General features: G+C 23.2%; 1 protein-coding gene across 2 annotated transcripts in view; it reads left to right on the plus strand.

The window, feature by feature from the left end:
• LOC129613930 (1-acylglycerol-3-phosphate O-acyltransferase Pnpla3) overlaps positions 1-25,160 on the plus strand; it is a 33,400-nt gene extending 8,240 nt beyond the window's left edge. Inside the window, exons 2-8 of one of the 2 annotated variants that reach the window (XM_055528274.1) lie at positions 22,126-22,233; positions 22,792-23,474; positions 23,552-23,718; positions 23,783-23,891; positions 23,983-24,068; positions 24,165-24,418; positions 24,580-25,160. In XM_055528274.1, coding sequence (XP_055384249.1) covers positions 22,126-22,233; positions 22,792-23,474; positions 23,552-23,718; positions 23,783-23,891; positions 23,983-24,068; positions 24,165-24,418; positions 24,580-24,917 — 1,745 coding nt within the window. In that variant the 3' untranslated portion in view covers positions 24,918-25,160. The remainder of the gene's footprint in view (positions 1-22,125; positions 22,234-22,791; positions 23,475-23,551; positions 23,719-23,782; positions 23,892-23,982; positions 24,069-24,164; positions 24,419-24,579) is intronic. The other variant, XM_055528276.1, reaches the window with a different exon arrangement.
• The last annotated feature ends 290 nt before the right edge of the window (positions 25,161-25,450 follow it).

Consider the following 25,450-nt stretch of genomic DNA (forward strand, 5'->3'; position numbering starts at 1 on the left):
CCTCCGTTTTCAAAAACAAATAAACAAAAAATCTTTCAAGGTTTTCAAAATTAGTTTTGATAAAATTAAAGAATACTAAAAGTTTTCAAAAATTTTTGATTCAATTTGTATAACAGTATAATTTATATATGTATGTATATATATATACTTAAATTAATAGCGAGTAAGTTAATTGATCTCTAGACTAGCATGATTTTGATTTTTTTTTGACATGAATTATAAATTTTTAATCAGTTACATAATATTATCAAATTATTGTTGTGTAAATTAGGTGATTCTTAAAATCGTAGCATTTGGGATCTAACAGGGCTGAATCAAGTATATTTTTGCATCTCATGGAAATAATTTCATATACTTAAGCATTTTGCGTATTTTTTCACAAACAATGCAGAACTAAATTATTTTCTCTATATGTTTTTGATATTCAATCTTTGTGATTGAGTAATGAAAAGAATTTTTATAGGTAAATATATGTATGTACATAGTTAGCTTAATTTTCGGCTCCTACACAAAATCAAAAAAAAAAATTTTTTTTTAGTTTCCGCTTTTGGTTATTTGTCATTTAGCATTATGTATTCAAATTTTACATACGTACTTATATATGAATTGAATTTTGAAATTATTATTTTGACTCTTACCTACATACGAGTATGTACAACAATATAAAAACTTATCTTAATTTTTCTCTTTTAACATTTTCATAAATTAGAATACTTTCAGGGTTCTTCTCTAATATACAAAGAATTCCGAAAATCTTTGTTTTTCTTTGTTATTCATTTGTTTTTCTTTTTACATTTAAGTATAAAATGTACATATGTTACAAAGTCTATTTAATTGCTTATACTTATACTTATTGATGTTCGCTTCTACATATTTTTTGAATAAGTAATTACGAATTACGATTACGTTTTTAGTGATTACGTTTTTTAGATTAGTGGTAAAGTGTACTTGCATTAGTGTTATTTATTGTGAATAGGCATAATAATTACTTTATATAACAGTTATTTATGTGCCAATTGAGGTCAGATTTGAATGAATGAAAAGTTACATTAAATTTTTATGCTTAATTTATCTATATTATTTGAGTAATCTCTTAATATTGCAAACATTGTTTCTGTTCGAAAAACTTCTATGTGATCTAATTGAAGTGAAAAAAGCGCTACCCAAAAAAATTGTTCCGAATTATTTCTTAAAAATCAAAAATCTGTATGATTGGGTTTAAAACTATATTATTATTCTATAAACTCATCTTCGATTAGAATTTTTAAGTCTTTAAGTAAAAGTTTTATTCGAACAACTTCGCCCCATACGTTTTAGAATTTTCTTGGATAATATTTTTTGAATCTATAATAACCATTTAACTACTAAGTAATTTAAAAGGGATTTATTTACACAATACTGATAGTATGTATAGCAAGTAATTATCGTTGTAAGTTAAAACTAAATATGAACTTATTCGATTATTTAACAGTTGGCAAGGGGAATTAATTACAATGTAATAATATAACAGTTATGTATATTTTAATTATATTGAACTTTACCCTTTATTTTTTTTGTTACTCATAATAATGAAATTAGTTATTAAACTTATATTACTTGCTTTGTATTCTATAATTGATAAGGAAATTAAGGGGTAATTAGTTAATATTTTTATATATTTTGATTCATATCCAGTTCCAAAGTTCAAATAAGAAAGAAAGCTTTCCATACTAGGTATATGTACTTATATATGCGAATGAATGTATAGTGTAGTAAATACAAAATTTTTATACACTATTGTTTTAAATAATTCTTTATTTTAAAGCTTCATGCCTATACACGTTTATTCCTTTATTAGCGAAATAGTATGAGTCAATTTTTTATAATATTTTTATTTTTTAAGACTTATTAGACTATTTAGAATTTTCGCTACTTACTTACTGATTTGAAACGAATAAATAACGTACATATATGTATGTGAACATGTATGAGTAGCTATAATTTTATTATAATTTATTAAATCTTATCTAAAAGTAATTGTGTTGGCAAAATGTACATATGTATGTATATAAATATACATACATATATATTTTTCTTCTTGTATGTTTGAATCTGTGAAATAAATAAAATAGAAAAAAAAAGATTTTTTTTTGAACTTTGATCCTTCTATATAGAAATATTTTTGTCATTGTAATTTTTTTTTTTCTTTGCTATTTTATTTTTTTAGCTTTGTTACTTTTGACATCAGATTTTTTCTAAAATTATGAATAGAATATTTTTCTTGGTTAGAGAAAATTTATAATTGAATTTTTCTTTTATTTATTCTTATACTTTATATGGTTGACTTCTTGTTTACCGCCCTTACTGACTCAAACCTTATATACTTAGAGTTACGCTGCAATAGATTAAAAAAAAGTCATTCTGCCAATAAAACACGTGGATTGGAAACAAATGTCAAAACTAGAAAAATGACAATTTAAACAAAGCAAACATTTCCGAAATAAAAATATGTAAACATACAACAGCCACAAAAAAAGTATTAATTATTTTGTTGCAAATTTTTGGTGCAGAATTTTAGCAGAACTATAAACTTAAATGGACTGCTTTGTTTTAAGTAATTTATAAGTATAAGTGGTTCAGTATATTTTTTACTTAGTAAGTATTTTTTTAATAGTAGGTGACTAGGCATATTTTATTTACGTGAGTATAGGATTGTAAAATAAAACATATAAAAATAATAAGAGTATTTTTTTTTTACATCTTTTATTGCTTTCTTATGAGAATTTTAATAGAAATTAAATGGCGACCTTTAATTTGCTTTCCCGAACACTTATACAAATTGTGAATAGTTCTGCTATAGACATTACAATTTTTCCCTGTAGATTTTTAGTTTCGCGACTGTTCTATAATAAATTAGATATTAAAGAGAAAATTGAAATTCAATAAAAAATTAGTTTGAAGAAATAAACAGATTCGAAAAGTAATGAAAAGTCTATAAAATGATAAAAAATTATTTATTATTAAGTATATCAAACCAATTATTAAAAAAGCAAGACATAAATAATAATATTTTTATGTACAAAATACATTTCGGTACCAAATTATTATTGTTTTAAAGAAATTTTCAAATGGCCAAATTGTTGTGAGGCTTGGCTTGTCAATTATTATAAATAATTTTTAAATTTTATAAATCTCACTGAATTTTTCCCATCTTAAATTCCTAAAATATTTTTAGTAAGTATTCGTAATTTACAAAATAGAAATATAATTTTATACAAAATTCGATCAATATTTTGATTTTCCGATTTAAAATTAAATCATTCTTATTATTATATTATTTGTAAATAATATCAAAATATAATTAAGTACAATTTTTCGATTATTTTAATCATTTAATTTTTTCTTTTTTAATAATAATGATTAATTTGATAATGTAAGAATATTATACTAATCTTATTGTTGAACAAAAGATTTTCTTTTTAACTTATTTTGCTTATAAAATTTTTGATAAGAACAAAGAAATTAAAGAATTTGCTGACGTTTTCAAAAAAGAAATTCTTTTTTTTTTTTTATATTTCCTTAATAAAAAAATTGATTGATTATTGTCATTATTAATGTAATAATTATTTTAAATTAAAATTTGTTAAGAAAAAAGTAGTTATAATAATCCGGCAATTTCTGATATTTTTGATTATTAAAATATAAAAATTTAGTTATAAATAGTAATTTTTACAAAACATTGTACAACATCAATGTGAAATCTGATGATTCTATTTTTGATTCTATTTTTAATTATTAAAATATTTAATTTATTTTTAATTAAATAGTCAGCACATAATACTTAAGTATGTACGGCACAGAGCGTGTGTTTTTTGTTTCAATAATTTCTGACACATTTTCTATGTCTATCTAACCCATAAATTTTTTTTTTTTTGTTTTTTTAATATATAACAATAATGTTTGACGTAAATTAATGCAATCCAGGGTTAATAATTATTATTATAGTTTTAATGATTATGATTATTTTATTTCGAAAATAATATTAATAATTTTTTTTTCATACATTTTAATCTTGTTATAGTAAAATGTATTTTGTTTTTTTTCTATTTTAATTATTTTACTGATAATATTTTTTTGATTTATTGAATTTATAAATGTTTTTATTTTTTTTTTTTTTATTTCGCGAATATTTTCATTCAATATATTATAAGGAATTTAATGTACGAATAAAGAAATAATGAAAATCTTATATTAGATCTAATTCGTTTATATTTGTACGTATATACAATTAAAATTAATTTATTTTTATATTATTAATAATATTATTAATATATAATTATGTAAACACTTTCAATTTTTAAATTAACTTGCATTTTTTTTCAATATTTTATTCAAAATAACTATAATTTTATAAATTGTTTAAAAAGTTATTAGGTTATAAGATTGTTTTAACACGTGAGTTCAAATTGTTTTTATTAAATTTTTTGAAATATGTTACATATGTATGTATATATTGGACATAGTGAAGGTTTTATGAATTAGACAGTTTAGAATTCAGAAATATCAGATTTTCAAATTTTTTTTTCATTTAATTTTAATCTAAACGCCTCTTATTGGGTTTAAGTTGTTAAGTAATATTGTTCCTAAAATTCTTGATAATTCATTAGAAAATATTCAATGATAAATTAGAAAATATTTAGATTCTATTCGAAGAAATTTGATATATCGGAAAATTTTTTGACATCTGGGATTTTATTCAAATTGATAGTATACAAGTACTATTTTTCTAGTTTAGAAATTCATAAACGCTCTGAAAAAAAAATTGACTTTTTGTTGTACTCGTATGTACTTGTATGTATGTACTTTGTTGTTATATCATAATATAGACAATCATATTCAAATTAACACTCTCTTTTATTTGTATGTTAGCGAGTTTCAAACAGTTATTATTAGTACTATTATAAAAAAAAAACATACCAATTGTATAAGAGCCAATTTGAAATATTTGAAAATTTGATATATTCTGTCCAATTTTTTTAGTTATTTGAATGTATACCTACGTACATATATGTATGCATGTATAATGTTGATTTTATTTTAGTTGACAAAATCAAAAACTAGTTTGTTTAGAATGTGTATGCAAAAAAATTCTGTGTTAATTGTAGAGTTTTGTAAAGTTTCGTTTACAGTGTAGTTTAGAAACTGTGAATTGTTTTTTTCCATTGATTATAAGTATATGTATAACGGAAACTCTTCTATACGGGAAATTATACCGGTGTCTTAAAAACTGGAACTATATGTACATACCTACATATATTAAGTTTTCCATTTGTAATTTTTTTTTTGTAATACGAAAAAATAAAAGAATACAATGAAAATTTCATTATAAAATTACAGTTATTTGTTCACAGTTATTTTGAACTAATTTTCAATAAAAATTATAAGTACAAATTTTGTTATATGGTTCTTATTAAAAAAATTATTGCTTTAAAACTGTAATTGTGAAATATATTTTAAAAAATTCAATTTTTGTTTTTAATTTCAATTCAATTAAAATATCAATTTTGAAATAAATTTGGAAAATTGCATTACTCATAAGTCATAGTTTACACATGCATTCATAGAATGTACGTTATGTATGTAAGCCGCTATCGGCTTTAAATTCAATCTTAATTTATTAATAAATAAAGTAATAAATTTTTTTTGAACAAAGTTTTACCAACTTAATTTTAATCTTTAGCAGTAATTAACAAATTATAAAACAATTACTAATTTTTTATCTATAAAATTTAATTATATTGATTACATTATTAATTTAATATAATTTATATATGTACATGAACATATACATATACCTACATTAATATCTATAGAAAAGAAAAGATTTTCTGATCGATAAATTCAAGTTTAAGGTCACTTACATGTTATCGTTTTTCAATACAGATTAAATTATGATTTCAAAGTAAAATATGAAAAAACACCTGAAAAATAAAAAGAGTGAAATAACAGAAAAAAAACCTCAAGAAAAGTAGAACAAAATCGCAATACTTACATATTTATTTTGCAATTTTTATTTTTATTTACCTTTGTAACAACGTTTATTATTTTATTTTCATCTACATAATTCTTATTTACTTGCAATTACATTTGATAACAAAACATTTAAAATGAAAAACAAAATTTTATTAGCGGTGTTACTCGTATTTTCTATAATATTTTTAAAAGCCCCAAGTACTTAAAAAAACTTCTATGTTTCTATTAAAATATTTATTTTTTTTTTCTATTTTTTTTTTTTTATTATTCACCTGTAATTCAACGCGTCATCATTTAAGAATAATGTTATTATTTTTTTTTTGTAAACAAAATTTTTATAGTTTTGTTTTCATTTTACAAATCTGTTGTTATTTAGAACTTAAGTAAGTCAAGTGTTTTGTACATTTTACATACGTACGAGTATACTTACATACTAATGTCTATATGGAAAATATTATAAGACATGCAATACAATATAACAATTTTTATTATTATGCATTAGAACTTATAGCGCATACATTGTACAAACAGAATTTAATAACAGAAAACTTTTACTATTGGCAAGTAGTTGAATAAGTGCTTAAGAAAATAGCGTCATAAATGTGATAAACAAAGTTTATTATTTCCGTATTTTTTATTTTAATAAACGCAAATTATATAATAGTCAATTTGTAATAGATATTTTTATTTATAATTACTTAATATTCTATAATGTTGTAATATTTTTTTATTATAAATTTCGTTTAATATTAATTATTTTGCAAAATAATATTTTTGTTTTTAAAATTCTTATAGTTAAGCATTATTATTACTTATTAAGAAAAATATTTTTATTTTTTAATTATAATTTTTAAGATTAAATTATTATTGAAATAGATCTAAATTTTTAAAGACGAAATTGAACTATTTAAATACATAAATCGGTGTTAGTGCAAAATTTCTAAAATAAGAAAATCTACTTATATTAAACATAATCATCGATATCTTATTAAAATATTACGCATCTTTAACAAAACACCTTAATTATCTTAAAAATGCCCCCCATTTTTGCTTCGATGCGGTACATCTTCCTCTATAACTTTGTCATATATAACTTTCATGTCACATGAGTCGTTTGTCAGGTAAAGTGAATATTTTTGCAAAAAAAATTTCGACTCCTATAAAAAATCGATTATAATAGAGGCTCAAACCTTTACTTGTATTACGACAAAAATTATTCCTAGAACACCGAGTTCCATTCCTCCTGCGGGCCCCGGCTGTACAATTTTTTCTTAAAAAACTTCAACAAATCGCTATCCGAGCACATTCTTAAAAATGAACCACCTTGTATACAACATTTTTAAGGAATTGAAAATTTTAACGCTATCATAAGAGATATTATGTAAATTCGTGGTCTTACTCTATATTTAAAGTATGTACATTGTTTTTATGTAAAACAGACAAAATAGTTTCTGTATGTGTAGATACATACATACTTAAATACATTAACTTACAGTTTTAATGCATGTAATTAAAAATCAATTAAATATAAAATAAAATTTTGTGATGAGTAGTAAAATTTAATTAAGTTGTATTATGTGAAAATAAGTACTAAATTATAAAAAGTACTACATGATTAAATACATATGAATATACCTACATACATACATATATGTACATATGTACAACAAGTACATATAAGTTAAGTACGTTATAAGTTCATAGAATAAGTTGGTGCATTTGAAGTAAACAGTCTTTAAATATGCAGAACAAATCATCGTCTTGATCCCATCTAAAATAAATTTGCATTGAAATTGTAATTGCATTGAAAATATTGTAATTGTGTAAAATTACTTAATTTTAAATGCTTTTTTCTGATAACAGGAACATCTTGTTTTTTAAATATTACCTTTATCTTTTCGCTATTTTTGTATATACACAATTAATTATAGAATTTTCTAAAAAAAGTAGTTAAGAATTCCTATTGGAATATTTACAATACTTATTGTAGAAAACTTGTTTTCTATTGGTTTTTTTTTTGGAATTTTTTCTGCTACAAGAATTATGGATAAGTAAAATAAGTAAGAAGAGGTTTATTAAAATTTAATTACAGTAGATTCTCAAAAAATGTGAACAAAATTAATTTTTAATTTTGGTTTTTCATTACTTTTTTCACATTACTTGCGATTATAATGTTAGGGCTAATTATTGCCCTTAGTATTAGGGCAACAAATATTTTCGGGAAATAATTATTATTTGAATTTCAAATTAGTCATAAGTAGTCGTAATTTTGGTTTTTTTAATATTTAAATAAAATTTACTATTGATAATTTTTTTACTTATATTAACTATTAAATTTGTTTTATTTGTTTTTATGTACATATGTATGTATATATAATTTCCATATTATTTCAATATTATTTAGAGCAATTTACTATATAAAATAATATTCTGTGTTGCGTTTGTGTGAATAACCGCACAACATGCTTATATTTTGAATATATCTCTTAATAATATTATTGTTTTTTTTATTTTTTTTTTAAATACGCATCAATTTTATTTTTCTATGCTTTGTTCTACACAAATACATGGATACATACATATATATGTACGTATATAATATAATTTTATTTATTTATAAATTGAATTTATATGAATTAAGTAAACATAACATAATAATATGATATCATCGTTTTCCCGCTTTGTCCTCTATTAAAAACTCAAATTTCTGGAAGTTATTCTTAATGATGAATAATACAAAATAGTTATTGTGTCGCAAAAATATTTATGAGTACCAATAGTTGTATATATTTTATATGTACCTATAACTATAGTACATGTGCATATATTATATGTGTACTTAATATTATTTAAGTTTATTGCTTAAAAAGCTTCCTTTTTTTGATTCGAGGTATTGAATACAGTTTGGGCGGTATTGTTTTATTGTAACATTTGCATTTATTTAAACGATTCATTTGTGAGCTTGAGTAAGGCTTGTGTTTTCTACAAATAGTACGCAAATATTGAGGTACATATGCATTTTATAATTTTAACTAAATTTCGTTTAATGCAAATGTTTTATCTAGCATTTCCCTGTTTTTTTTTTTATAGAGAGCACCAAGAATTTCAAATGGAATGCTTATATTAGTAACATACATATTTGTAAAAAATTAGAGCTCATTTTATAAATTATCAACACAAATCGAACAATTATCGATTTACAAGTTGAGGTTATGCCGCTCGTTTTTAAAACTTATTTGACCGCCGGTTATTCTTTTCAACTAAAATAAATTTATTAGATTTAATATTAGAAATAATGTAATGCGATCGTTGATGTGGTGTTCTATATCAAATTTTTTTACCCAATAAAATTTAATATTTTAATTTTTTGTAAGTAAAAATATGTCATAAGCATTCACATGTTGCAACCACACGAGTTATTTTTGTTTAAATATCAAAAAGCGGTTTATAGCAATGCTCTTTATAATAGTTGTTTATTTTTCTAAATTAAGATACAAAATATGTAGGTATGTACATATATTTGCTTGTATGTTTATATTATGTGCACATACTATACCTAAGTTGTAATAAAAGCATAAATAACCTCACTAAACAACTTTTTCTGTAACGTTTATTGTAAAATTTTAAGTAGGTGTATGCTTGTATGTGCATATAGGTATAAGTATAAGTTATTTTAAACTCAACAAGCATTTAATTTTGTCTCCTTAGCGCTCGTTGCGTTAGATTTCTATATGATTTTATCTTAACAACTACAAATATACATACATATGTATGTATGAATATGCATACATAACAACGTATCTATATGATTGTTTGAAATCCATAAGTCCATTAGTAGATAATTATGAAAACGATACGACGAAAATTATGTATGAATGTAAGTATGTAGATATATTGAATATTGTCTGTTATTTACTTGTTTGTTTTTTTTATCTAAGTAAAAGGGGGCTCGTCTTATATACAAATATATGTAGCTATATACATTCACACATAAATGTAGAAGATACACTTTTCTTAATAATTAAATAAGTATGTGTTAGTGATTATTTTACATAAATTGTAGTTGTTTTTTTTTACATTTCAAGTTTTTAGACAGCTAGAGAGAAAAAACTGTATGTGCCTATTGAAATTTTAGAAAAAAAAAAAATTTCAGAAAAGATTTATGCGAAAATTTTTTTTATATTCAACTATCGTATTGTATCTAAATTTGAGGCAGCCACTAGTACTTCTGTTTGTATGTTTAAATTTCGACATATTGCTCATGTACACCCAGAGGTATACATACATATGTACATTTATATAAGACATGGTGTTAAAAAATTATAGTGAAAAAATATTTAAAAATTTGGAATTTTGCTAATATAAAATAAATCTGAGACGAATGTGTTTAAACAAATTTTTAGTTTTAGATGGAAATTGAACTGAAAACAAGACAAAAATTATTTTAAGAGGGCTATAATAATAAAGTCTTAAACTTAACCGAGTTGAAAATTTTATTAAGAACCACACGTCATGTTTTATCCAAACAATTTGTATTTTGAACAGTTTAATAGCATCTCCGAAATTTAATTTGTGAAATGAATAATTTGTTTTGGCAGATAAGTATAACGATGGCGGAGAGTTTATTTTTTTCTGACGTCTCTGTGGGTAAAAACAATTAAATTGAGTAGGAATTCACAATAAATTATTTTTAGCATGTACATACATATGTACATATACGTACGTATGTACATAAGTATGAACATATTATATATGAATATTCATACGTACATACATACTTATTTTGTTTACTGTAAAATATTATACCGTCAGAAAATTATTACGCAATTTTGACGTTAAAGCATATTCTAGATTTTATTGAAAAACAAAATAAATTATAAAATAAATCAAAAATAAGTACTTAAGGCATATACATATGTATGTAGAAAAACATTCCAATTTTAAATTTGTTTTTAATAAAAAATTCAATTAAATTTTTTCTTCATAAATTAAATCTACATTTTCTTATGTTGTATGACAGATTACTACAATACATAAGCCCATTTATATACATACTTTCATCTACATATGTATATTGCTTATTATAGGTACATATGTGTATGTGTAACAAAAATATAAAAATTTCTAGTATAATAGTTGCAAGTGTTTTACAATATTTTTGTCTGGGATAAAAATGCATTTATTACAAACACGTTGCGATTTATGTATGTATGTATGTACGTATACGTAAATGTCACACAACATTCCATAGTCAGGTCATATATCGTATGATCTTTTTATTTTCTTTTTATTCATTCTCTCATATTGAAAAATATATTGATAAGGTCTTATGTTTGAATGAGAAAAAAAATAATACATAAATATGTACATATGTAAGTAAATAAATGATCTATAAATACACCGTACGTTTTTATCAATACTTGTTACACCGAAACGTGTTACTATTTACATACATTCATACATACAATTGTTCTTTTTTACCTGAAAAATTGTAAAAAAATTATTATTTTAAACAAATTTTAATAAATAGAAGAAAACATGAAAGATTTAATTTAACTAGTACATTGACATTTTGAAATCAACGAAAACGAAAATGTCATGCATGAAATATTAGAAAAAGAAAGAAAGCAAAAGTTGCAGAGATCAGCAAATTTGAATTTTCGCTTAGTTATTGTGAATTATTAGAAGTCGCAAAAAATTTAGTGTTTTTGAATTATAGGGAATAGAATAAGAGTAAATTTTGCGTCAATACGATTAATTCAGTAATTAAAATTGTATTTTTGATGTTAGGTCAACTTTAAATAGACAAAGGCCCCCGTGTCTGAAATAACATTTTTGGTCGTCACATTTCATTAATTTTATATGTACATACATATGTACATAATGATTTAAAATAATAAAATTAATTTTTTCTTATACTATAAATGCTGACTCATACAATCCCAATTTTTGATTATTATACTTACTTATATTATATATGTATGTACGTATATGTATAAATTGTATTCGTATAATTTAAGTTTAAATTTCTTGTTTTGATCATTCATCATCATATCAAATTTTATTTTGTCACTTTATATTGAAATTTTAAAAAAATAGAAAACCTTGTTTTGAAATTAATGTCTATGCCTTTATCTAAGTACATACATTATATGTATATACATATGTACTAATTCAACATAATATCATTTTTATATTAAAATAATTCAAACCACATTCAATTAATTCAAGTACAATTTGATAAATACTCGTAAATTTAATAGTATGTTAATGCTCTTAAATTAGATTAGCGAATAAAAAATGAACGTAATGATTGAAAATGTTCTTTTTACGATATTCACAATAAATGACGTAATCAATTACATTAAGAGTAATGTAAGTATGCATAATCCATTTTCTCCTCCCACCTAGTGTAGTGCGAATAGAGTAGTAAAATATTTATGAATATTGAATAATAATATAAGACACTATTTAAAAGCAGAAATCCTGACATCGTAATTGTTATAATACCGTATCAATACAAAATATTCAGCAGTTGGAATTTATAATCTAAATTCTGCATTAATACAGTACTATTACAATTCCGATATCAGAGAAAATTTTTGATTTTATTTCTAAAAATGTTAAAATTTTGACTAATTTTTACAAGAAGTCTGGCAACATTGCTACATTATCCGGAAATATTTTTGTTAATATTTTCAATTCAACACTAAACCGCAAATTTAAATACATTATTTTGATAACAGAATGTAAATATATACTTATATACAACACATACATATGTATGTATGTATGTATGTATGTAAGTAGATGTTTAAGAACTATAGTAAATATTTTTGTATTTAAGAAATAAAAATATTTTTTTTTTGGTAAATATTTGCCAATTTTTATAAATAATAAAATACATACATATGTATGTTTATTTTTCATAAAATTCTACATTTGTATGTTTGTATTTAAGTGCAAAAAATTTGTTGGTATTTATGTCGGGCTGTGTATGTAATGATCTAGGGGTTTTTTCACGGGTTCTTCTTCTCCTTTCAATATTTTATTTTGAGTTATTTTTAGCATTATTGAACATAAGCATATAAAATTTGTTTCATACTGCAAATTCAATAAAATATATAAAAAATAAATAATTAAATATAATTTAATTAATTGTAGAAAAAAATAATTAAAAATATTTTAGGTAAATGAGTGATGACCCAAAATTTATATTTAATTATCTATGATTTAAAATTATTGGGTCCATTAATGCCCAATTCTTGAAGTTCATTGAAATTATGGTGAAATTTATTTACTTGTAAAAAATTAAAAATATAAGTAATTGCATTTTAAAGTTTGGATCAGAAAAACCGGATATTATCCACCTAAAATTGTATATTTTTTAGGGTTTATCATTTTCACCATGAAATTTAATTTTAAGGAAGGGTTCGTAATTTATAAACTAAGTTAAAACCTACAATTAGAGTCTGTTTAAGATTTTTGTATTGAATGTAGGCTTCTTTCTTAATAAACCGAAAGAAATCTTTTATACAAACCGTACTTATTACTTTTTAATTCATTGAAAGTAAAGTTATTGGCTTCCTTTTAAGGCAAAATTATAATTGTACAATATTTATGCCGCTTTTTTTTTTAAAGGCAATTTAATTTGAAATTTGTTTTCGTTCATAATTTTATAACATAAAAACTTGTAAGAAAACTCGTTTAATAATTTATTTTAAGACACATACAAAAAAAAAAAAAAGAAAGTTACTGGACGTTTACTTGAATATTGGAAAATTTTTTTCCTTTGAAACGTCCTTTTTTTTTCTCTTACAAACGCTTATAGTTATTTTTGTTTTCTTAAAATTCAGGTGCATTCATTAGCTACATTAGTATTTTCTTATACATAGGTATTATGCATTTATTCATTCATATTGTAATATCTTTTCTACTGATTATAAATTTTGAGGTGTGTTTAAGTTTCTCAAACAATGTTGTACATATTTTATAAAAGTTACAAGGGTGTCAGTACGTTACCAAACATAACATTGTTTTGATAATACCAGCAAAACCAAAATATTATATTATGTTCCACTCTGATTGTTTCCCTTTCAGATTATGATAGAAAATATCATAAACTGAAATAAAACAGAGTGTGTCATAAACTACACAAATAATTACAGTATTAACAATTTGTAGAAAATATAGTTTACTTGTTGGTTTCACACCTGTTATGTTTGAAAATCCAAATTACGAAAAATTTAACAGATTATTATACTAATAACTAACCGAAAGTGTGTTCAAATTCTATTCCTGTGTTCAAATTTGAGTTAATATTAACTTGATTTGATTCAGGAAGGAACATCTGTTATTTTTTCAATAATAGACAACTTGGTAGTCAAATTTCACAATATAAATTTTTTTAAGGCAATCAGAATTTTCACAGATAGCAGATTTAGAGGCTGACGGAGCACTGCAGGTTTAGAAAACACTTAAGCAAGCTGTGCCAAGAGACTGACGGGCCTTGCAGGTACTGTAAATAAGGAGAGGAGTATCCGATGCACCTTCTCAATAAGTGTGGAGTGTTGATCCATAAGAGAAGGCAGAGTGTGCTCGGACCCTGGCTGGTAGGTATGCTGTTGTGACATATCTTCCCGGAAAAGTTGCTCGGATTCATCAGAAGTGTCGGTATCGAAGGGGTGCCCAAGGCGGGACATTTGACGCTTATGGTAACGGCCACAATAGATCTTACAATAGACGTCCCATTCTGCAATCTATAATCTACTATATTTTTTACTATATGATTTCAGTTTTTTTTTGTATACATAAATATGAGTGCAATAAAAACAAATTCCCAATTTTCCGGGTTTTTGTTTTTTTTTTGTGTTTGTTTTTCCATTAACTGAATCACCCTTTTTCACACCTTAAAAGAATAAACAATGTTTCAGAATTTTATTGTTCTGACTTTTGTTAGTTATCTTTTTCATTGGCATTTTGTGTGTTAAGAATTAAATTAACGTATGCGGGTTATTTTACGTAATCCATACATACTACATATGTACATACATATGCAAGTATGTTGTATGTAGAGAAAAAATCGCGTGATATCGTGTGATCTAAATATAATAAAGCAAAAAAAAAAAACGAAAAGAAGAGTCACCACTGAACTTCATGAAAAGAATGAAAAGAAACATCTGTTTGTTGTTTGAGTTTCTGTTTTAGAATATTATTTCTCGGAAAGTTATTCGATTGTGCTACAGCAGACAACATTGTTTAACAGTTGTTTTTCTCTTAATACGAAATTATATTAAAACGGAAGGGAAAAAATGAATACAAAAATGGTGATGATAAAAGGTTAAAAAAATTCTTGTTCCTTCTTTTGTACATACAAATTTATTCATGAAAACATGATGATATTAATAGGTCAATGGTTTGTGCTACTCTTACGTTTTTATTAACGGTGATTTTTTTGTATTCCTTTGTAATTGAATTCTGTTTGAGATGAAATTCTGTTTTGTTTTGTATTTATATACATATGTTTGTATGTATGTACATATTAAATGTAGATGAAAGTACGAGGAAATGGGAAATTATGATTAAGGAAAAGAATTTTCTTGAATTTACGTTGAAATTATTTGGTGCAACAATTTATGTAGAGTTTTTTATTACTTCTGGATTAAATCAACTGATTTAGATCATGAATCATAATACCCTTATGAATGTAAAATTGGCCATTGTACCATACTGTACTTATATGAAAGCGTTCTTTGTTTTATTGTCATAAGTAATTCTTTGATTGTGTTAAAGTGCTTCAGGTGTTACCTACAAATTATTTTTGAAATTTGAATTTTTTGAATAAAACTAAAGGTAACAAAAACTAATTGGAACATATTCTTCCATTGAATTACTTAAACTGGTTTCCATAAGAATCATGTTAAGTTTCATAGCTACTATGTATGGAATTGGTTTTTGACTTGCATTTGCAGTTCAATTTTATTGAGTTCAATTAGAACATTACCAAATTCAAATTGGATTTTCTTTTTTGTTTTGAAATTTTTAGAAAAAACTCATTGTTTGGGAGTTTGTGCATCTCATTTTGCAATAGTAGTAAATATACATTATGAACATACATATACATATGTATGTATAAGTGTACAAGTACAAGAACTTTTGCTCAAAATCTGTTTTATGTTGTAATGACAATGACAATATTGTCACGGTAAAAAGGCAATGTTAATGACTTTTAAACTTTTTGTTTTTTTTTTCCATTCCATTTGTTTTTAATAGTTTTTCTTATTTTACATAAGTTCATGCGCAGGTTAATGACCACATTTTACATGGCATTTGCCTTTATATTTGAACATTTTAATTAGTTTTTATAAAATTAAAACACAGGTACTAAAAAGAAAAAAATTAAAAATTATTTACTTTATTGTATGGAGGCTGGCAGTGTTTTAATGCACACATTACAACAATTTAGAATAAAAAACAAAAAAAAATTCAAATAAATAAACAACTTGTCGTAAATTTTTTAAATAATTATTTTAAAAGTAAAATATCTTAAAAAATTCTACATACATACATATACATATAAATATTACGTACAGTTGAACACGATTAATTGTAATACGCATACGTGCGTATGGTCCTAAGCAAAATTTTTGTTCATAATCTTTGCAACACTTGCTTAATATCATAAAATTTATATAAAAATTTCAGATAGTTTTGACGTTTTTGCATAAAGAACTTTTGGCATATACTTACTTATGTACTTAACACTTTATCGACCAGTTGTGGTTAAGGCTGCCACTCAGTAAGTACCGGCTAAGTCGCGCCCGAATTTGCTCCCAGAACGGGCTAAATTTTTACTATGCGTTGTGTTGTGCTTATTCCTTTTGCTATAAAATGTTATAAAAAGAGCAACCCACTGACCAAAACCGTCGATAACCAAAAGCCCATTGATAGGCTACCGGTCAATAAGCGCTGGCAATCGAAAAGCCGATAAATAGGCTACGGTTCGATAAAGTGTTAAATACAAATTTTTGTTTTGATTGTAAACACAGAGATTATCGCTTATGTGCACAAAAGTTTTAACTTATGGGCACAAAATTTTTTGAGAATTAATCGATTGAAAAAAAAAAGACTTTGGTGAGCCATATAGCGTAAACATTGAGAAAATGTAAATTACGGAATATTCAATATTATAACACATTGCTTCGATGCACATGTTGCCATCTCCAGTACGAAATTGACATATACACTAAAAATTTTATCCATAAAGGTGTTCGTATAAGCATGTTCGACTGTACTCGCATATGTATGTATGTATGTGTTCAATACAGTTTTTATTCTTTATAATGTTAAAATGTAAACAAGACGTTTGTATGGGCTCTTATTGTAATTTGTAATTAAATTATTTACAAATATGTTGAGAAAAAAAACCAAAAGATTAAGAGTGAAAAAGTATGCAATCACAAATTTTTTAAGTTTCTTTTAAATTTGTAAGTTATGTTTACTTTAAAGTTTTACATTTACTAACGGAAATGCGTACTGCTTATTTATTTATTTAAAAATTTTAACAAAATTTCTTAATTACAGAAATAATTTTTGTTTTTGAATACACTTTGCATACCTATTTGTTTATAATTTTAATTGTTTACTTAAGATAACAAAACAGAAAAATGCATTTTTTAATTAAACAGATTTTTTTTTAACTAAAAATAATTTAATTTTTAAAAGCATTTTCTTTATTTTATAAGATTACAAAAATGTGCTTATATAAAAAATATTGCTTTTTTATTGTACACTCAAAATTAAACTTGTGGTGTGGCACACTTGCATTCGCTAGAAATGCGAGAAGAATTGTAATGCAATAAAAAATTTAAATTTTAAAATAGCTTTAGTGGAATAGAATCATGTAAGTTTAGTTTTTGTAACGCAATATCTACACGTGTCCAGTTTGTAATTCAAAAAATTCCTTATGATGACAAGTGCGGAGGCGGCATTTCACATTGTAAAATTTTACTTTTACAAAATTAGTATTTTTAAAAGTACGTATTTTAAAAATACTAATTTTGTAAAAGTTTAAAAAATTTAGTATTTTTGTGCATTACAATGTCATGTTGGCAATTCATTTTTTTTGACAAGTGTCGCTACCCTTTGTTAAAATTCATAATTAATGTGCTTTTATTAGATAAAGTTATCACACTAATTGGATGACTTTAAAAATTGTACTTTTGTATTACACTACTAAATTAGTTTCAGTTTTATTAACAGCCCAATCGCTTTTTCATTTCACTTTTTATTCACTTTCAAATCAGATTTTCCACGTTCTTCTAATGGATATATAATTTTTCCAATAAGATTGCTCATTTGGTTCAATTGGATTTTTGGATTTTTTGTCTCATTATCAAAAACAAAGTAGTGAATAAATTTTGTATAAGTATAGATTTTAGAAAAAACGAGACTCGCAATACGGAATAATTTTTCTCGTTCGAAAATTACAATAATATACAAATACATGTACATATGTATGATAGTAACACACTTTCTTCTCAATTGACGAGTAAAATAACAAAATACACGATAAGGCTCTAAATAAATTATGATATTTTTAAAATAAGAGGTATAGATCATTTTATTAAATTGATCATAATCAAAATTTTTCTTAAACATTTTTTATAATCAAATCTTTTTTTTATTCCTATTTCGCTCCTGGGAGGAGCGGAGCATAGGGCTGGTTCACAATATTATAGGTAACCATGAACACCACTTTCTTACGTCATTTTAGTAATATTAGGTTGGTGATGAGCCTATCGTAGTTTTATATTAAATATTTAAGATTATTGATATTTATTATTTATTTTGCTGGTATTTTTAATTGTTGGATATTATTGAAATATAGCAATTGGTTAATATGTATAATATGTTTAATGCAATGTGTATAAAGTTATATAATATTGAATATAATTTTTATAGTGATTGAGTGGGCTTGGAACCCTAGACCCTTCTGTTAAAGGGCCAATGCAATAACCACTGCGTTCAGGTCGGGTATTAAATCTTAATCATATGTAATTGTGTCAAATCATTCAAAAATTTTATATTCAATAATTTTTCTATAAAAATTCAATTATTCTTGTATACTATTCCGAATAAATTTTATCAAATTCTATTAACTATATTTTATTATATTAAATATCTTATCAATTGAAATTAATTATGTAGATCAATTATAATCCTTAAAAGATTTAAAAATTAAGCATATGGCATGCGAAATAAATTCTTTTTTTTAATTAAATACTTAAAATTTTGCATAATACTTTATAATTCTTTAAATTTTTGATAATTTAATAACTAAAATAATTGTATTTGTTCTTAATCCGCAAAATAGTTAATAAACCTTTTAATTTTAATCTATAAAATTTTCAATTTCAATTTTTTATTTAATTATAATTTTATTAGCGTACGATTTACGAATAATTTTATGCTATGTACAATAAAAAGCAAATTGAACGCATTAAATTTAAATAATTTTATAATTTATCACCTTCCTATGACGTTGTATATGTAAAAAATTTTGCAATAATAAAATTTTCAATTGATCATAAATTTTATTTTTCTTATTATATAAACTATTTTTTTACTCAAAATCTTTTAAACAATACAAAAAATTTTATATTAAATACCCAATAAACAAACACAAACCAAAATTATAAAATAAAAAAAATTTCAAGAGCATTGATAAGAGTATAACACTTTTTTTTTCAATTCATATACACACTTAAATTTCGTTATAAAACATTGTGAAAAGACCTCCTATTAGGTATCAATAAACTTAGTTTAAAAAACATAAAAATAAAACTACTCGTATCAAAATCATTAAAATGCTAAAAGTGGAACTATCCAGCTTCTTATCAAAATTTAAAGTTTATCTTTCAAGGTCATAAATTTTTTTTTTTTTTAAAAACGTACATATGTATAACATTATTTTTGTTATCACAAAATAATCTTAAATTAAAATTGTTACATAAACCTTCTAAACTTTAAATTGTTCTTGCTAATTCCGAAAAATTTAGTGACGTTTTTAAAGTTCAATTATGTATAACGAATATGAGTAGAAAAAAATTTAAAATGCGCGCATTATTCTTAAACATTTCCCGTTCAGAACGCTTCTCTTCCCTCTTAAACTAGTATAATAAACTAATAAAAAAAAAATTATAATTATTATAGTTTCTTTTAATTAACCTGTATTCTGGAGATATAAACGGGGTTTAGAGGGTTTTTTTTAATAACACCTAAATAATATATTGTACACGAGTAATAGCAATTTTAAATAATTTTTTATTAAATAATAAAATTTTTTAATGAGTATGTAATGAGTAAAAAATATTACCCCCTATTGAGATAATCTTTTGTATTTTATTAGAAAAAATGATAAAAATTATTATGAAACCTTAGAAAAATTACGCATTTTGTGAATTTTACTTACTACTTATTTAATTTTTGTTTTTTTATTTGATTTGATCTCAAGGACTCAATTTTGTTTGTATAGTTTTCGATTTAATAAAAATTCGTTTTCCTTTTCATTTTTTTTTTCTATAATTATTCTAATAATTTATGAATTTTATTTTTGTATTAGAAATTTTTGTTGATAAGAAATGGAGTGTGAATATTAATTATTATTTAAAAGAAAAATAATAATAATAAAAAATATATGTCATGCCATATTTTCTATTTCTTGGTCAGTCATATTGAAAGTTAATAGGTTATTTTGAAAATGACGTGTTTTAAATAGAATTTTTTTATTAATTTAATTTTGTTACATTGAAATGTTTACATAATAATGTACATATGTATGTATATGCATGTTAGGAAAATATTAATACAAAGGATAATAAATATAAAAAGTTAGAAAAAAAAATTATTTAGTGTGTTTATTTTAATAATATTAAAAATTTAATATAATTAAATACGGTAATTTTTGTATTAGAGAACAATATTATTAAAAAATTGATGACATTGAACTCTTTACAACTCTGCTTAACAATTTTGAAATTTTTTACCTTATATGCCAAATTAATACCTTATATTTGTCAGTTTTACCTTATATTTGCCTTTTTGTCAGATTGACATTACCTTAGCCTTAGATTGTCACCCTTAGATTGACATTATATTTTTTACAATCACAAACAAACCTCATCAAGGGTAGTGAATCATAAAGCAAGTAGAGAATTTTTTTGCTTTAGTATGATTTGTTATTATTATTTAATTGTGCCTATGGGTTTTTTAATTATGTATATAGTTAATTAACAATCTTGTTTTAAACTAAACAAATTAGCATACACATATTTTAAAGTTGAGCGGTAAAATTTAAATTCAGAGGTAAAAAAAAAAAATATTATCTTAGACTGGCCTTAGAGTGCCTTAGATCGGAAGCATAATAATAAGTCTTTTCTTAAAAAAAAAATGATTTAGAATATTACATGTATAATAATAATCTTGCATATATACATAAATTATTTTAGTGCATTCAATTTTTTACATTTTATATACATACATACTTATGAATATTCATACAATATGTACATATGTATTGTATACTTATGTAATTAAATTTTACTTTTTGTAATTTTGCTTAATTTTACAAGTTTTTTCTTTAATATCGTAATTTTTTTTTTGCATTCTTTTTATATATACATAGGTACATAATAGCTTTTTAATATATACATTCTTATTTACTTGACAGGTAAATTAATATTGTATTATTGCATATTTTTGGGATGATTCATGCAAAATCTAAATTATATAAATATTGCATATATTTAGGATAATAATAATATTATGTGTTCTAAATTGTGCTAAATTTAAAAATATTTTTATCTTACTGCATACCGTGAATCATTTTGGAAAAAATATCAAAAATTTATTTTATTTTACAAAATTACAAACCATTTTTCAATTTATAATTGATTCTTTTAAAATGGTTCCAGAATTATTTACAAATAAATTTCAAAATTGTTACTGACTTACATACATTTTTTTTACGTTAAATTTATTCGATTTATTTTTTGTAAGAATTTATAATTGAATTTCATAAAAATTTTTGTATTTACATGCATAAACTTATAGCAAAACAAAATCTAAGTAAATTAGTTTACAATAAAGATCCTTGCCTAAATATTTGTCAACTAAAACGATTAAGTATGATGCAAAAAGAAAAACGTCCAAACTTATTAGGTAATTTTGGTATATTAATTGTAAAAAAAAAATTTTAAAACTTTCCTGGGTAATTGCATTCGGTAGTAGTGTACGCCATGCAACTTTAAGACTATTCTGTACTTAGTAAATGCACACATTACCGAATGCAATTTAAATTTTGTATTCTTGGTTTTGGATTATTGTTTTTTTTTTTGTATTTTAAAATTTTTAAATTTGTACTAAAATTTTTTTTTGTTTTATATTTTCTTTTTGCACTAAAACAAATTGTCTGTACACATTTGGGAGGTAGTTTAAAATTTTCTCATTTCATGTACTAAATTCCCTGCAAATTTCCTATTGTAACTTGTAACGAAAATTTGAAGAATTTTTGGGTAGGTTCCAATTTTTGTTTGTAAAAAACAAGTATAGAAAAAATTATAACGGTTAATGTAAAATTGACAGTTAATGACACCATTTTAGGCATTTTAGTTTTAAATTGAATTTTAACAATTTTTTAGTTTTTCCTACAATTTTTTTTTATTAAAATATTTTATTTTCGAAATTTTATTTGATATCTTTTATTTTTTAAATTTTCAGGTGAAATGACATCAGATTTTTTTCGTGTTGTCAATGAAGCTAGAAAACATTCATTAGGACCATTTAGTCCATCATTTAATATTCAAACATGTTTATTTGAAGGATTACAAAAACATTTACCTGATGATGCACATAAACGTGTTAGCGGCCGCCTTCATATTTCATTGACTCGTGTATATGATGGTAAAAATGTCATTGTATCACAATTCAATAGTCGAGAAGATCTTTTACAAGCATTATTATGTGCATGTTTTATACCTGGTTTTTCTGGTATTCTTCCACCACGTTTTCATGGGGTCCGGTATATGGATGGTGCTTTTTCTGATAATTTACCAATATTAGATGAAAATACAATAACAGTTAGTCCATTTTGTGGTGAAAGTGATATCTGTCCAAGAGATCAAAGCTCACAATTATTTCATTTAAATTGGGCTAATACATCAATTGAAATTTCAACACAAAATATTCATAGATTTGTTCGTATTCTATTTCCACCACGTCCAGAATATTTATCGAAATTTTGTCAGCAAGGATTCGATGATGCATTACAATTTTTACATCGAAACAATTTGATAAGTTGCCGTCGTTGTGTTGCTGTACAATCAACATTTGTTGTTTCAGAAGGCATTAATGATACTCAGGATTTTGATCCAGAATGCAGAGAATGTAAAAAGCATAGAAAGGTTTGTTTGTTATTTTTTTGTTTATCAAGTTTTATTATTTTTTTATATTGAAATTTTCTCTTTGTTTTTTTGATCAGGACGCTTTAAGAGCCAATATGCCAGAGACTGTTTTAGATGTGATACAATCTTATATTGATCAAGCAAACAAAGGACTTGTTAATTGGTTATTTAAGAATCGTGGTGTAAAAATTATTTCTTTGCCAGCTACTCTTCCAGTTGAAATATTTTTACTTACAATTTCAAAGTAAAATTAATAATTTTAATTGAAAAATATTTAAATATTAACAAAATTATTGCATTATTTTTAGATTATCTTCTGCTGCACCAAAAATTTCAAATCAATTACGATATTTAATCGAACTGATTTTATCTCAATTTGGTGATGTTCTTAACACAAAATTAATTAATAAAATAAAAGTAAGTTAACGTTGCTCAAAATATCTTGAGTATAAGATTATTTTTGTTTTTATAAAATTCTAATTTTTCTTAATAATGTTTTTCATTTTAGATGGGGTTAATAGATATGCCAGAATTTGATACAATGGGTGGATTATATCATAGAAACAGATGTGATTCTATTGTTTATGATGAATTGTAAGTTTTAATTTTGCAAAATGAAAGTTATTTGAAAATTTTTGTTTTTTTTTTTAACGATTGTGTTTAATTAAAATTTTATATTTTTCTTTAAAGCGGCATTTTAAATAACGACAATGACACTTATGATGAACTATTAAAAGTTTCAACACATCAAGATGCTGTTTATGCTTATTATTATACAAATGATCATAATAAAGTAACTGTAAACGAAATATTTGATTTAACCGAGGGTAATATTCCAGCTGATTTGACTATTATTGATGATGTTGTCAATGATACCGTGAATGTTAATATGCAAGCGCATCAAAATTATTTAATTGAATGTGATTGGAATGGCGCAGAAGCTGGTAAGTTATTGTTACATAAACTGTTAGGGATTTTAATTTTCAAATTTTAATTTAAAAAAATGCCTTCTATTTTTAATATTGTTTTTAATTTAAGTTTTGAAAGGCTGAATAAAATTAAATAATTTATTTATAACTATTTATTTTTCTTTTATATATTTTAGATGGTGTATTTATCACGAATCCTAATGACCACTATTATAATCATCATTTCATATATGAACATCATAATAATAACAATAATAATACTAATAATATTAACAATAATAACAATACTATGGAGGATATAATAATGGACAATGATAGCTTAAAAAATTATAGTAGATCACCAGTTGAATTATTTAGTGGTAGTAATTCAGATACTGAATTTGGTAGTGACTATAGTGAATCAGAAGCTGATCATCATGTTAAAGAGAATACAAGAAATGGTATGTTTATGCAAATACCAGAAACAACAAATTATAATTATCAACAATCACAAAATATAAAGACCAATAATTAAATAAATGTCAACGCAAACTCATAAAATATATAAAATAAAATAAAATTATGTAAATTGTAGTAAAATTCCTTAGTATTTTTTATATGAGAAACGAAGAAAAAAAAATATTATTTAATAAGTAGAAAAATTTTTCTAATTCATTTACAATAAAATTTAATTTTTTGTTTATGCAGAAAACAAATAAGTTTTGTATGAAAAGAAATAGAAAACCATTTGAATTTATTGAAAAAAAAAAACAAAAAAGTAAAACGTTACCAAATATTTTAAAAGTCTTAATTTATTGTATAAGAATTTAATGTTATATTTTATTAAAATTATGTAAGAATAATTGAATTTAAATTCAATTAAATATTTGATTTATATATTTTAGATTGAGAAGAAAGATATTATGTATAGAAAAATAAATTGAAAAAAAAAATATTTAAGACTTCAATGTATGTAAATAAAACTTATTGTAAATAAAAGAAAAATAATTTGAAATTTTAAAATTTTCAATATTATTTAGTACTTGAAATTTAGCTTCTATTTAATTA

The sequence above is a fragment of the Condylostylus longicornis genome, unplaced genomic scaffold, assembly GCF_029603195.1.
Source record: "Condylostylus longicornis isolate FDR11 unplaced genomic scaffold, ASM2960319v2 ptg000098l, whole genome shotgun sequence".
NCBI lineage: Eukaryota > Metazoa > Arthropoda > Insecta > Diptera > Dolichopodidae > Condylostylus > Condylostylus longicornis.